The 15153-nt window shown below is 37.2% G+C and overlaps 1 protein-coding gene across 21 annotated transcripts in view; it reads right to left on the bottom strand.

Annotated features, from left to right (window-relative positions):
• ZNF536 (zinc finger protein 536) overlaps window positions 1-15153 on the bottom strand; it is a 343101-nt gene that overhangs the window by 116938 nt on the left and 211010 nt on the right. For 20 of the 21 annotated variants that reach the window (XM_048073316.2, XM_048073327.2, XM_048073325.2 and 17 more), the window contains 2 exons: window positions 14957-15109; window positions 1017-2597 (listed from right to left, as the gene is read on the bottom strand). In XM_048073316.2, the coding sequence (XP_047929273.2) occupies window positions 1017-2597; window positions 14957-15109 (1734 nt within the window). The remainder of the gene's footprint in view (window positions 1-1016; window positions 2598-14956; window positions 15110-15153) is intronic. The other variant, XM_067004235.1, reaches the window with a different exon arrangement.

The raw sequence follows: 15153 nt of genomic DNA, 5'->3' as shown, positions 1-15153 counted from the left end.
ATGAGTTTTCTGATTAGTTTGAAGGTTAAGTGAGATGAGCATTATTGAAGTTTTTCTGTCCTTTGCTGACTCTGCTTTTTAAAGTGATACTGTTTTTCAAAGGATTTACATTCTAAAATCTCTTTCAAGCAAGAACTATTCATACAAAATTGGAGATAAATTGAAAAACCCTCAATCTCACTTGTTCCAAATAGATTTAACTTTATTTTTTGTCAAATGTGATGTGTGATATGAGGAAGTAAATCTGCAGTTTTCTAAATCATACTAGTAAGGGTAACAAAGTGGGTTTGTTTGTTTGGCTTATTGTTGTTTTAATTACATGAAGACATACTCTTAATTAGGCAAATCACAACTTGTACAACCTCTGGTTAGGATAGTGAAAATGGTCAAAGGCAACTACTGTATGTGTGCCATTGAAACAAATTAGAAAAATAAAATTAAAAAAAAAAGGGGAAAAAGGAAAAGAACACTTCTTCACTACAGGTAGATGCATTCCATCTACTTGGCCTATTATTTAATTAATATTGTGGAAATGGAATGCACCCCAAATAAAAGAACAGAATGAGAGAGACGAAGAGAGAGAGGGGAGAGAGAGAGAGAGCGTGCGCACGCTCAAGGCTTGCCTGGCAAAGCATCCAGTGTTTTTCTTGGGTTTTTACTTATATCAAAATACTGAAAAGTTTGCAAGTTACCATGTGAATTTTTAAAAACTTTCTCCTCCTTTGAGTATGCTAAAGCAGTAAATATCCCCTTCAGATGCCACTAGCACAGATAGTCTATATTGCTGCTACACTAGATTAAAAGCAAGTTCTTTCTAAAACTCTGTATAAGTATATGCATGCAGCACTGTTGATTTCAATGGAGTAGACCACATAGAAGACTAGAATTTGGCCCACAGGGTTTAACATTTAAAAAAATGTATTACTAACAAACATGACTAAGTATATTTAAAGAGCAGCTTCATGATTCTGCACAAGTGTTTTCTGAAATGGTCTAAAAGAAGGTCTAAAACTTACCACACAAGTCAGGTCTCTTGATACATCCACTAGTTGCTGTGCTACTTGCAAGTCCATTAAAGGCTGCTAAGCCATCAGAGCTGTAAGCTCTTAGGACTGACAACATGTTCATCTGCTTCTCCAGGACCTGTGGACCCTGAACTTGTTCGGCTTTCATCACTCCTTGTGCAGTTTCATGGGAGGATAGAAGATTCTGACTGTGCCACTGCTTTTCTGATGCTTGTGGCAGTGGTGATACGAGCCCTTGTGCTGGTTGTGAGGTGACCACATTTTGTATATTGTTGCCTCCTTCGCTGCTTTCCTTGTTTAGGGCAGACAACTGCGTATTCATAATATCTGGTTCTATTTCAATGTCCTCATCTTCAATGTTTTCTTCCTTGGAAGATTCCATATCCTCAGACGAAGCTATGTCAGAAAGGTCATCAGTAGCACTTTTATTTACAGAGTCAGAGAGCAGAATATTTGGGTCATCTTCGGATTGTGGTTTTATTTCAGATTCATTACTGGTGCAAGAATTTTGTGTTCCCGTGCCAATAACACCAGGATAAACACCAAACTGCTTATAGAATTCTGTTGTAAAATTACAAAAAGTGGATTCCATGTGGCTGGGCCAGGCAGTACTCTTTTGCTCTCCCAGGGTCTCTTTATTTTGTCCTTGGGTCATTTTCTCAGAAGCTGAGTCCAGCTGGCTAAGCATGTTTGAAACTACTGCCTCTTTGCTGGACTGTACCGAAGAGGGGAGCAAGCTCACTTTATTAACTGAGGCTGAAGCTTCTCTAGATTGGTCTTTGTTGTTCCCTATGATGTTGTCTTTACGTTTAGCCTTGCCCAAGTGATTGGCCTGGAGGTGCAGAGCCATTAGTTCCATAGATGAAGTTGTAAAGGAGCAAAATAAGCAGCCATGCCAAGCAATATTGTCTTGCACGGTAACAGATGAACCTGGGAGGGAGGCTGCATCTGGCCTTACAGATAAGTCAAGAGGTTCATATTGTGACTTTTCTGTTTTTCGCTGTGAGGACTTGCTATTGATCTTTTCCTCACCTCCATCTGAACCCAGAGCTTTTGCTGAAAGTGGATCTGACAGAGCTTTATCCTTCATTTCTTTTTCTTTCTTCAAAGAACTTAGGACAAAGCTGTCCATGAAAGCTTGCAAAGACCCTTGAAAGTTCACACCATTCCCAACCATGTTCTGGTAAGCACGGCCAAGTTCAGAGAAGTGTGTTCCTTTGGAAGATATGTCTGAACCCTTCATATTGTCTGAAGATACTTCAGATGACATGCCAGCTGCTTGTCCTTGCTGATCTCCAGAAGACAGCATTCCTGACATCCACTGCTGCGAGACCATGCCACTTCGGAAGTCGATACCAGGAAGCCCCTTGAAGGCTCCTCTCAGTATATCTGGTCTAATAAACATGGAACTTTTACTTGATGTCTCTTCTTTGTGATCTTGACTTGCCGCCTGCCCAGAGAGTGGTCCTGCTCCATTCTGTCGCTCCCGATGGTGCCTTTCCAAATGGTACTTGAGGGATGCAGACTGAGTACCAGCATAATCACAATGTGGACACTTGTAAGGCTTCTCACCTATGTGTATGCATAAAAAGACAAATACAAGAGAAGAGAGTTAACTGCACTTTGGTGTATGGATGAGTGAAGAAAAAAATCAACATTAGCTGCTTGAAAACAAGATCTTACAGATAATAATTCATTTTTTAAAAAGAAACGTCTTTAATTGAAGACTAATTTATAAGCTGAATATTTCTAAAATGGGTTTCTAGAATGTTGGGCTATTCAGGAATGACATGGTATCTACACACAATTAGCCATCTTTTTCTTAATCTAACATGTAGAAAACTGTTGTAGAATTAAAAGCTATGATTATGAAAATGAAGCATAACAATTTCAACCACAGTAATCATTAAAAGTACAAGTTTTAAAAAAAAGAGACAAAGAATGTAACAAATGGATGGTTGCAATATTTTGTGTATACAATTGCTCTAAAATTTGTTTAAATTATACACATGGAAACCATTTTTAAACCTAAAAAATTTATGGCACTGTTACGCAAGACTGAAATGAATGATTTAAGTCTTGCTCTGCAGTAAATCATGGATATAATTAGCAAATGGCATACTGCACAAGTAATTTATCATTATTTGGAGGGCACCATTCCAGAAGGATTCAAAGATCTGCAGACCTACTGCATTGTTTCTAAATAAAGAAGTATAAATACAGATTCTATAAAATATTAATATCATTATACTACATTATGATTGCAGCATGTAAGAACATATAGTTAAAATAAAAAGTAGTCAATAAAATAAAATAGAAATCAAGTAATAAAAAAGTACAAAATATACTTCTTTATTTGAAATTAGCATTATCTACTGGTTTTTGCAATCTTTTAAGTTTGTACTAATGGCACTTCTAATGCTCAAGTAGTAAAATCTGTAATTTACCTATCATAAGTGCTTTCCTAGGATTAGCTTGAATAAAGTTTTAAAACATGTAAGATGATATTCATGAATTAAGTATGTATTTCAGTCCTGTACAAACTTTTATTGTTTGTCCTATACTTTAAAAGAGGTAGAAGATATTACATGCATAATAAATATTTACACACAATCATACACATATATCCAAAAAGAATGTATGTCTAACCAAATGTACATCTAAATTTTTGCAGGGCACCTGTTAGGAATACAGAGCTCATTTTAAAGGAAGAAGTGTAGAAATACTCACAAAAAGAGACAGAAATGTGAAAAACTTGCAAGCTGTCAATACTGACAATTAGTGCTATCAGGGAGCTCAACAACAAGAAGAAACTGTTTTCTCTACATAGTTTTTTCTCCTAAGTGGCCCAAAAGACAATGGCCAACCTCTTCCAAATGCTGTAATGGAAAAATTTGTTTCAAAAACTTCCTCCATAGGAAAACAAGAAAAACAAACAAACAAACAAAAAGCTGTATAACATTATGTACTTTACCAAACCATCTGGAAAGTCACCCTTTTCAAATAACCTCAAAATCTGATTAAAACAAAATTGAAAGGCATTCAAACTTTCTGATTTGTTTAAGCTGCAGGCTCAGTTGAAAGTAGGGAAAGACTTGAGAAGCTGCTTCTCTTGCTGATCACAGAAACTTACTAACGAGATGCAACACAAGTCCACTCAAACTGACCATGACAGCTTACTGACTGGATACGTGGAACAGTAGCTGGATACATGCTGTAACTTAGACAGGGCTGAAGTAAATTATAAGGAGTGAAAATCCTAAATCCATGTGTAATCCTAAAGCTAAATGATGAGATGTGAGAGCTTTACATCAACCACGTTAATTGACCTTTTTCGAGAAGGAAAGCATAACATCTCAAACAATAGGTGTTCAGCAGAGGAAGAGGTAGGAATTAACAATGTTCATGCTTTAGGCCTGGGTCCACATAGTTTAAGGGAAGAAATCAGGTTTAAACATTTCAGTGCAACTTCTGAGTCTTTCACAATCACCTGATTAAGCTCTGGTGCTCTACCACCAAGAAGTACGTCTGCATTCAGTGGGAGTCATGCACAGGCAAACAGTTCCTATGGACCCTGAGATGCATCACCTCTGCTTGGGCTTCTCTGTCCTCAGGTGGAAGTCTGCACACACGTGCATGCGCGTACATACGCACACCCCCCAGCCCCATCACAGGCATTTCAGGGTAGGGATAAGGGGAGAGAAGACCTCGGCTGTGGATTTGTTTACATTTCTGCAGGGCTGTTTGGGAGTGTGTAAACCCTGACAGCTGTGCTGCCAGTCAGAATGTGGACAAATATTAACGCTGTTTCTACAACATGCACATACTGCAGTATTTTTGAGCTGTTTTCCGTGATTTTTAAGTTTGTCCCCCAGTTACTGTCAATTACACAACTGTCACTAAAAGCCTCTGACACAACAGAGATATTTCAAGTATTGTCTAAGTAATCAGACTGGTGAAAAACAGCAGACTTTATAAGGTTGAATGCTCTCACTTTTGAGTTTTCACTCCTCTTGAAAAGCCCTTCCACATCCCCTATGCCTTTATAAAAATCTTTAACACAACTGTATTGATCACTTCCTTTTATTCTAATGATAGTTCAGTGTGTGTTTGCATGGCACATTAAGTGACGCTATCAATAAGTGTGTCCCAGTATTGCAAGCGCTATGTCAACTGCTGGATAACACACTTCGGCAGGGTGAAAGAGAATTTTGTAATATAAGCTGCTCTAATGTTGCTAAAATCATGCAGGAGGTGTTCAAAGGAATAAGTATTTAAAAACAGATATAACTGAGTTAAAATATGCTAACTGGTAATATTTTGCACTAGTGAAGTACCTTCAGTCTAAAGTACTGGGCACAGCAACATACTTTTATTTTGAATTGCAGAGCCCTGAAGTCACAGTATCACAGTATCACAGATTTCTAGGTTGGAAGAGACCTCAAGATCATCGAGTCCAACCTCCGACCTAACACTAAGTACTCCACTAAACCATATCGCTAAGCTCTACATCTAAACGTCTTTTAAAGACCTCCAGGGATGGTGACTCAACCACTTCCCTGGGCAGCCCATTCCAATGCTTAATAACCCTTTCGGTAAAGAAGTACTTCCTAACATCCAACCTAAAACTCCCCTGTCGCAACTTTCGCCCATTCCCCCTCGTCCTGTCACCAGGCACGTGGGAGAACAGACCAACCCCCACCTCGCTACAGCCTCCTTTAAGGTAACTGTAGAGAGCGATAAGGTCGCCCCTGAGCCTCCTCTTCTCCAGGCTGAACAAGCCCAGCTCCCTCAGCCGCTCCTCGTAAGACTTGTTCTCCAGACCCCTCACCAGCTTGGTCGCCCTTCTCTGGACTCGCTCGAGCACGTCCATGTCCTTCCTGTAGCGAGGGGCCCAAAACTGAACACAGTACTCAAGGCGCGGCCTCACCAGAGCTGAGTACAGGGGCACAATCACTTCCCTAGACCTGCTGGCCACACTGCTTCTTATACAGGCCAGGATGCTGTTGGCCTTCTTGGCCACCTGAGCACACTGCTGGCTCATATTCAGCCGACTATCAACCAATACTCCCAGGTCCCTCTCGGCCAGGCAGCTTTCCAACCACTCATCTCCCAGCCTGTAGCTCTGCTTGCGATTGTTGCGCCCCAGGTGCAGGACCCGGCACTTGGCCTTGTTGAACTTCATACAGTTGACCTCAGCCCATCGCTCCAGCCTATCCAGATCCTCCTGCAGAGCCTTCCTGCCCTCGAGCAGATTGACACACGCACTTAGCTTGGTGTCATCAGCAAACTTACTGAGGGTGCACTGGATGCCATTGCATTTTCCTTTCAAAGGCCTCTCCGCTGAGTGAGCTTCCTTTTAGCAGAAGAGATCTGGACACAGCTCACCACAAATGCCATACGCACTGGACTGAAATAAGACACTGACTGAGATGGTTTGATAAAAAGTTCAAATCTCTCCTCACCTTGGTACACTGCCTCTGTGGTGCTCCCACCTCTTGCATGGCTAGAAACAAGATCTAATACGGAAGGTCTGCAATTGGACTCGACATGTAGCAACACACTGTGCCACCTTTACACTACAGCACTGGCCAAATAACATCGTTCAAAGGGAGTATTCAAGGGAGTATTCAACCTTTTTTTTTTTTTTTTTTCTCTCTTTTAGATCAAAATGTTGGCAGTGATTAGTGTACTTCAAAGCAATCTTAACTGTTGCTATTTCAAGGGCAGGCACTGGGAGAAGGGAGTACGATTGAGCAAATCATCTTTGAATCTTTGAAATTTACTGTTTCACTATTTCCTAAATTCAATAATTGACAAGAATACTCAGATGCTATTTCATCCATTCAGATTAACAACCAATAAGGCCTGTGTAAGTCTATACAAATGACAAAACAGAGCTATAAGCTTCTATGGGAAAAAAGCTCAGCCTAACTTGAACCAAACAAACCAAAACTCCAATCCAGTTTCAGTGGAAAACCCAAAGGACCCCTGATTTTCAGGACACTAGCAACAATTGTAATTGTGTATGTTCAAAGAATACTAAAGGAGTAAGAGAGCAAGGGCACACTTCCTGCCAGAAGATAACAATAACCTGTTTTTATCTCACACTTGGAAGAAAGGTTTCAGAGAATTCATCTTAGTGTAATGATTACCCAGGTTATATTGCCAAGAGCAGCATCTGGATGAGTTATTTAACACTTAATATCAGTTCACAGAAATTAAGGTTGCCGTGTAGGAGTGAGGGAACATGATTTTTTCAAAATAATTGTCTGCATTTCATATCTTAGAGTCATTTTTCATTGTTCACAAAGACAATGACTATCCTAACTCTCCAGCCCTGTTTGCACTACTGCAAACCCTTTCAGAGTGGAGTAGAAAGAGTGAATATCCCAATATGTACAATAAAAAAACATCTTGTAGAGAGCAACTTATCTAGGCAACATAATCACAGTTCTGATCTATCTACCACTTTGATTTTACAAGACACAAGACATCTCACAAAAACTATTTTATATCAGGACACAATAAAACAATAAAATTCAATGTTGCTTGTAAAATCTGAACAAAAACTTGGTAGATAACTGGAAACAGACATGTTGCCCAGTAGAAACAGGTCTATTTGTATAGTAGGTTGCATAAACAGTGAGGAAGTATAACCTATTCAAACTTCTACCAGTTCTGCTCAAAATGCAACCTGATCATACTAGTCATAGGAATTATCTGTGCTGGGAGACCACAACCAGATTACAAATAAATTTACAGAGTTTAAGGCCAGAAGGGACAATTATGATCATCTAGTCTGATCTGCTGTTCAAGACGGGCCAAAGACGCTCACATGATAAGTCCTGCATCAAAGTCAGAACTACAATTTGACACAAAACATACTTGTCTTAGTTTAAATATATTCCGTTTCAACCACAACAATGAAGAAGAATCCAACATGTCCTTATGTAAACTGTTTGCCATGTTAATTATTTTCACTATTCAAAATGTGTGCCTCATTTCTAGTTTGAATTTGTCCTAAGTCTGTTTCCTGTACTGAACCTCACAACATTTTTTCCACACTACACTAACCAGATTTTTTAATCAACAAACCATTCCCTGAGGAAGGGACTTGCACTCACCTCTCCACCTTCTCTTGCTTTGGAGTGGAACACCCTTCCCAATTTTTTCTATGTCCTTTTAAATTATGGGTACCCGCTGAAGATTTAATGAAATTTCAACTTGATGTTATTCTCATAGAAAGACTGTTCACATCCATAGCTATAGCAATCAGCTAACAGCTCCCATTCTGTTGCTTCTCTGCCATAATACTAGGCCCAGTTCATCAACACCTCTAGTATTTGTTCCTTTACAGTTTGCTGATTTAAAATTCATATTGTTGAAAAGAGCCCACTTGACTATGCAACTAATCAATCCCTCCCCGTGATTTTTAGCATTTTACCATTTTTGTGCCATTGGTAAGTTTTATCAACAGCGATTTGATACTCTTCCAAATAATGATGAAATACCAAATAGACTGAGCTGAAAGCACTGCTGTGGGACTGCCAGGTTATGTACCACTTTGTCTGTGTATACTGTTGGTTTGGGGGCAAATGTCACATAGAACAAGTTATTTTCACAAGCCTTGAGAGAACCGTAAGAAACTTGATAAAACTTACTTTCATAAAATAAAATTGACTGGCATTAACTATGTTACCAGTTCTTAATTATTTACCAAATTAATTCTGTAATTTTACCTAAAACTTACATCAATGGGTAGTCCATTTATAATTTCAAGGTCTTACTATTCTTTGGGTTTGGAAAAACTAGAATAGCTCTAGAATAGCTGAAGCTTTTTTTTCTTTCCTTTTTTTTTTTTTTTTTAAATGAATTTTAATGATTTGGAGAGCTCTTCAGCCAGGGTTTTTAAGACTTTATCTGCAAGTTATCCAGTCTAATTCATTCTAAAAAATATTAAAATGTAGTGGGCTACAGTATAATAGCCTCAGTACTTAATAGCAGAACTGCATCACTGGAAAATACTTATAAAAGCCCATCATGCTTATTTCTGAGAACAGAGCAGAAGAGTATTTAGTCTTCCCTACCATAATAATTTTTTACCCATTTTGGCCATTCTTAGCAAGATACCAAGTGTTAAACCTGCAAGATCTACAGAAGTTACCTTGTACTCTGTAACCATAATATCCATGTACATATCTTTACTGTTTCTTTTAGTTCCCCTTACCAAAATCTCTATACTTCTTAATTGTTGATTTATATTTACCGCTGTGAGATTATTTGTTCATTTTTTATATTTAACATGCAGCTTTTTAAAAATCTGTAATGCACCCTACACACCCGTTCCCCACTGAAAGCCCTCCAACCTTTATTAAAAAACAGATTTCTCATGGAGTTTGCCTGTGGGCTGTGCCTCTCTGCTCCTCAGCACAGTGAGGTCCATGCATCAATGCAAGAACCCCGTACCTAATACTCCAGCAGGCAGTAGCAAGGTTTTGACGGATACTCAGGGACAATGTGTGTCTCAGTTGGATACTATACATTTCTAAACATGCTTTGGTTTTCTCTCATGCAAAGCAAATGAAATCAAACATCTTATAATTCCAGAGAATACTGCTTAATGAAAATATTGAAAACATTTTATAGCATTTTTTATTTTACCATTGAAACAGTTATTGATAACCTATTTTATTCATTGTGCAGTAGATATTTTAGAAATGAATTGCTGTATGGTTTAATTAGTTCATTATTATGCCTATTCTTACATGGTAATTTCTTTTATCATTCTAATCATTCACTTCACAGTTTTTAAACCAAATGGAATATCAAAAGTTCTGTAGGATTATTTTTGGATCCTGCACATGTTTCACCATACAATTAATCTGTTTGTCAGAAATACTAGTTAACTTCTTCTCTTTACTACTTTCCTTTACTAGCTATTTTTCTCTATTATATATGATTAAACTACCTCTACCCTTTAAGAGGACAGACTTGTGATGCTTTTCACTCAGTTTATTAAAGATTTTTAAATTGTGCACTAGGTATTACGACAAAATATTTTAATTTTTATAAAGTTTTATAATTGAATATTCTCATTTATTTATATCTCATCTACAGTATTTATTTAGTCTTTTTACATGTCTTTACTTAGTTAAAATGCAGACAGATAAATACAGTTGTTCCTTTGCAGGGAAGATTCAGTACATTAATATAAACTGCACACTAATTCCCCCAAAGCATATATATATATATGTTGTAAACCTGAAGACTTTTTACACAGCTGCTTATTGCTAAACAGTGTCTTGTCCAGAAGGGGACAATCTGTGTCTCTAATTGCTGTCACTGAAGCTGAGATTCATTATGTGACTTTCCCATTAAAATGTGAGCATTAATTTGTATAATGAAATATCACCCACTGCAGTGTTCATTAGCCATGCCCTACTGTATACTGCACATTGTTAGCTACCTAGAAACTGTAGTTAATTTCACTAATGGATATTTCCCTACTTAGTGTTTGGTAGGAAATTTATACTGTAACATTACCTCTTAAACTTTTAAGGAAATTTAAATTCAATCAATTATTTTCAACAAAAGTTTGGGACGTCATTAAGACAGGAGAAAAGGCATACTGTACAATGTTAAGGATGGGAAATCTGGAGAAATCTACAGAAATGAAAAGTCCTTTTAGTTCTTCTTAGAAATGTAAGAATAAAGGATGTTCAATACCAAAATTGTCTCCTCTTGGAGCACACATACCCATTTTCCTTAATTATTCATGTTGCTCATCCCACTACAAGAGCCTTCAGAGAATGGCAACAGGCAGTCTTTTTTTAGGAAGAAAATGTGAATTGAATTCATTTAAAACAGCACCATTTTTACTGTATTTCATCAGTTCATCTAAGCAAGTTTTAAAATTGGCTAGTCACATTTCCAAGGGAAACTGCAGTTAACACTGTAAATATAATACATGTAATACTTGTAAGATGTATATCAGCCATATCATAACATACTTTCAGCTAATGGACACAACCTTGCTAAACTGCTTCTTTCTACCCCTATCTGTCTTAGGTTTCTTCAGTTTAGCACAATCCAAACCTTTTTCAGGGCTATACTTTGCTCATGCACGTTATTCTGTTTTCATCACACAAGGGATTTAACAGTGCCAGTGATACAGGAAATATAGCTGAGGACACAAACCCAAACTGGTCCACATCTGCAGCAGTTTCTGAATGCTAATGCGAAGTGCAAGAGGTCCTAGAGCCCCTACATAGTATGTTGCTTGCCAAAAGCAGAACATATGAAATTTTAATTTTTTACGTTTAACTATTTCTGTGCTGTCCAAAGTCCCAGGCATGTAACATAAAAACAACACATCTAATTGGTTTTGGTGGGAATTGAGAATGCTCAAGAACATATAGAAGACACTCAGCTCCTTGAACGATGGAACCCTAAATTGCTGCCTGCAGAGGGGAAAAATGCAAAGTCCGGATGTGGCATATTATTGGTCTGAGATATTTTACATAAGAAAGTTTTCCTTCTCTTAGTCTGAGCACCTCTGAGCTGTCTGTGTTATAACCTTCACAGCTGTATTACCATTATTTTATAACCAGGAAGATGAGTCACAAAGTGGCTAGTCCACCCATCTTACTGTGAGTTACAACCTGAATCCAGTTTGTTCTTTTCCTAGACAGATATCCTAACCACTGGACCCTCATTCCTTTTCAAACGCCATCACTGACATTGTTCTGGAATTCTTAAAAGAAGAATGACACTATTCTCTGGCTTGTTGGAAACAGAATACAAAAGATATTCAGTACTGGAGAATTGTATAAGTATGGGGTCATAACTAAGCAACTAAAATCACCAAAGCATTCAATTGTCTTTCCTAATACATTCTATTTCATTACTGTGATATACTTTGAATTTTTGCATTTTCTTTTTTTTTTTTTTTCCGTAAAATATTTTTGGGATACTATTATTCTTGCTAGTTTCTGAAAAAAAAAAAAAAAAAAAAGAAAGAAAGAAAAAAAAGCAGATCTATTTATCAATTTATTTTTCTTCATGCTTTGCAAAAGTCTGTATTCACTATAATTTTAGACACAAGGTCAAATTTTTACTTTGAGCAGTATAGCTTCCGCGCTTTAACAAAATCTCTTCCCAATTTCACATGGGGCAAATACACACTTTCCCTGTTTCTGTCTCTTCACACTGAGTTTTTGTGAGTTGAAGTAGGTAGTTTTGAAGAAGCAGGACCACACAGCCCATCTCTATCCCCTAGTCAATATAAACAAGTAATTTAGGAGGGTTATGGGGAATTCTTTCTTTCCTTTCTAAGCCATGAGGCTCTGGAAGATTTTGCCCTGAGAGTTCTTCCTCTCTTCTGTCATGGCTGTGCTAGGAAACTAGCCCTTCAACTGTTTTGAGAGCAAGAAAGAGGATAAACTCTGATTTTACATAATTATGCCCTTTTCTTCTTTTTGTACGGCAACAAGCAGACATCATATCTTATTCTCATCCCCTTAAAGCTGTTCATGGCTGAATATCATTGCATTAGAAAATAAGAAGAAACCTCTACAACTGTGTGTTGGCACTCAAATGAGTTTTTGGTGTGTTTTTTGTTGTTGCTGCTTTGTTTTGAGAAGCTTATGTGATAGCAAACTACACAGACATTGAGCCCCTGTGTTGAGAAGGTTGCAACCATAAATATCCAAAGGAAAAAAATAAGCAACCCAAGTCAGTAGCTAATTCTTTTATAACAGAGCATAGCTTCCTCCTCTTGTGAGGGATGAAACAGCTTCTCTAGCTTTTTTGGGCCAATTGCCACAGAAGCACCTCCTGGCTGGATCAGACTTTGGGTCTTGTGTTGGCATGCGTACCAAACCAACCTACTCATGTGCCTCCAAACACACAGATGTTCGAAGGAACCTGACTTCTGCTGAACTGCTTGAGCTCATCTCTAAAAAACAGGTGCTGTGAGAACAAGAACAGTAATTGAGTTAATGTAGTGGAGAAACACAGTAAAGTGTTTTTTATCAGTCAGTTATATGATCCAGGCATATAATAAAGACAGAGTGTGACATAAAAAGCAGGAAACTGTCCCTGTTAAGTATGAGCTAACCAATATTTGTTTAATAACTGGTATCTATTACATCATTTCCATTTACTGCAGAGCAACTTAATTTTTATTTAATAACTCTAGTAATTTGCCAATTTACATTTTTATAATATTTATTACGATTATTTTCAATATGTAAAACACCGCTCCATTTAAACATACTCTTGTCATTATTTACAAATACTTTGTTCTCAACCTAATGGAAATTGATTTTTATCTATTTTAAAATTATAATGCATTTTAAATGTATTGCAAATGTTGTTTCAATAGTCTATATAATGTTTTCTTTTTTTGTGTGTGTTATTTCATACATGCTTTAGTTGTTCTTGTTTTAATTTTTAGTAACTTTTAATATGCAATTTCTATGGAATATTTCCATCTCAATTAATTTACTTTCCATTAGTTCTAAGCCACAAATACCAAATGCGTAATCATTGTCATCTTTATAACAACAAAAAAATGACCACTATATAATAAAGCAAAAGGAAAGATGGGTATACTCAGGTTATTTTAAAGAATTTTCCTTTGCTTCTCCATTAGCAAAAATGTCAAATTGTTTAAATAGTTACAGGATTATTTCCCAATAAAATAACTACCATGGTTTGTTTTCACTACATTAGAGAGCAAACACATAAGGTTTGAAGTTTCATATTTCCTTCAGTTTTGGGAAGGGAGGCAAATACTGCTTATCTGCTACCTCAGTGAAATAAAAAATTCTGTTGACATTTTTCAAGCAAGAGGTATAACTGAAAAGTATTTCTTCATGCAATTTGTTTTATCTATCAATTAGAAAAATAGCAGTAACATTCCGAAATTCGTTTAAAGTATCTTAAAAAGAAAATGAATGACTCCACAACTGCACTGCCCACTGCACCTGTTTACAAAACCAAGTGTCCTAAATCTCCAGCTTTGCACGCCCTCCCAGAGCACACCACAATACCTAAGACTTGAAAGAAAACAATATCAGGTTGACCATAGACAGAATCTCAAGTGACATCAGCAGGACCTGAGGATGCCAATACTGTATGTCAGATCCTAACTATGGAGATAGTAAGCCTTCCTAAATATATAGTGTCTCTGTGTGAACTCTACCATGCACATATACACTTTTAAGCAAACATGGTATTATAATTTAATTGGAGTGGTTACATTTTTTTTAGTATCTAGAGCAGTGACATACAAAAATAAAGAAAGAATCTAGACCAGTAGTAAGTCTCTGTAGAATAGAAAGTCTGGTTTTCTTATTAAAATAAAATGTGGCAAGTTTTCTTCCCATGCTTAAAACATGTTAAGTATTACTATGTCCAAGTAGTAAGTTGGGTTAGTTCTAGCACAAAAAAAAAAAAAAAAAAAGCAGATCCATGAATCCATGAAGCTGATGTATTCATATGAACAGTGAGAGGTTAAAAATGAGCACGTTAAATTGTGCAAAAATAGTAACTCTGAGCAAAACATACAGAATCCCTAAGTAGATGCTAAGGAAGGCCTTTGAAGCAGTTAATATAACTAAGTCTGAAACCAATAGGCTTATGCCTATTGAAGGACAAGGGTAATTGAAGGAAACAGTGATGAAGCAGGGAAGGAGACAGAAATAACCTCAACTGGGAAAAGATGATTCTATTAAAGTGGTCTTTATCCAACAACACATTCCTTGTGCTTTTATTTAAGACTGTCATATATCTTTCTCAAAAGACTTTCCAACTAATGAGTCCAAATCTACACTGGGAATTAAGGCTTCTAGCCACATATTATGTTAACCCACATACACACATTGCTTGTGTCGACAGTGCTCCGCTCCTCTTGTTCCTCTCACCTGTATGTATTCTCAAGTGGACCTTTAAGTGATGTGATGTTCTGAAAGTTTTTCCACAATATGGGCAGTCTTTCATGGCAGAACCAAGGCTCCTGTCTCTCAGTAAAGCTGGCTGTTGGACTCCTACAGATCTCCCAGCTTCTTCTCCAATGTCTGCAACACAGAAATGTTCTCACATCACTTCAGCACGTCAGAAG

Source organism: Anser cygnoides, chromosome 12 (genome assembly GCF_040182565.1).
Source record: "Anser cygnoides isolate HZ-2024a breed goose chromosome 12, Taihu_goose_T2T_genome, whole genome shotgun sequence".
Taxonomy (NCBI): domain Eukaryota; kingdom Metazoa; phylum Chordata; class Aves; order Anseriformes; family Anatidae; genus Anser; species Anser cygnoides.
The sequence above is the reverse complement of the archived record's forward strand: the minus strand, read 5'-3'. Positions and strand labels throughout refer to the sequence as shown.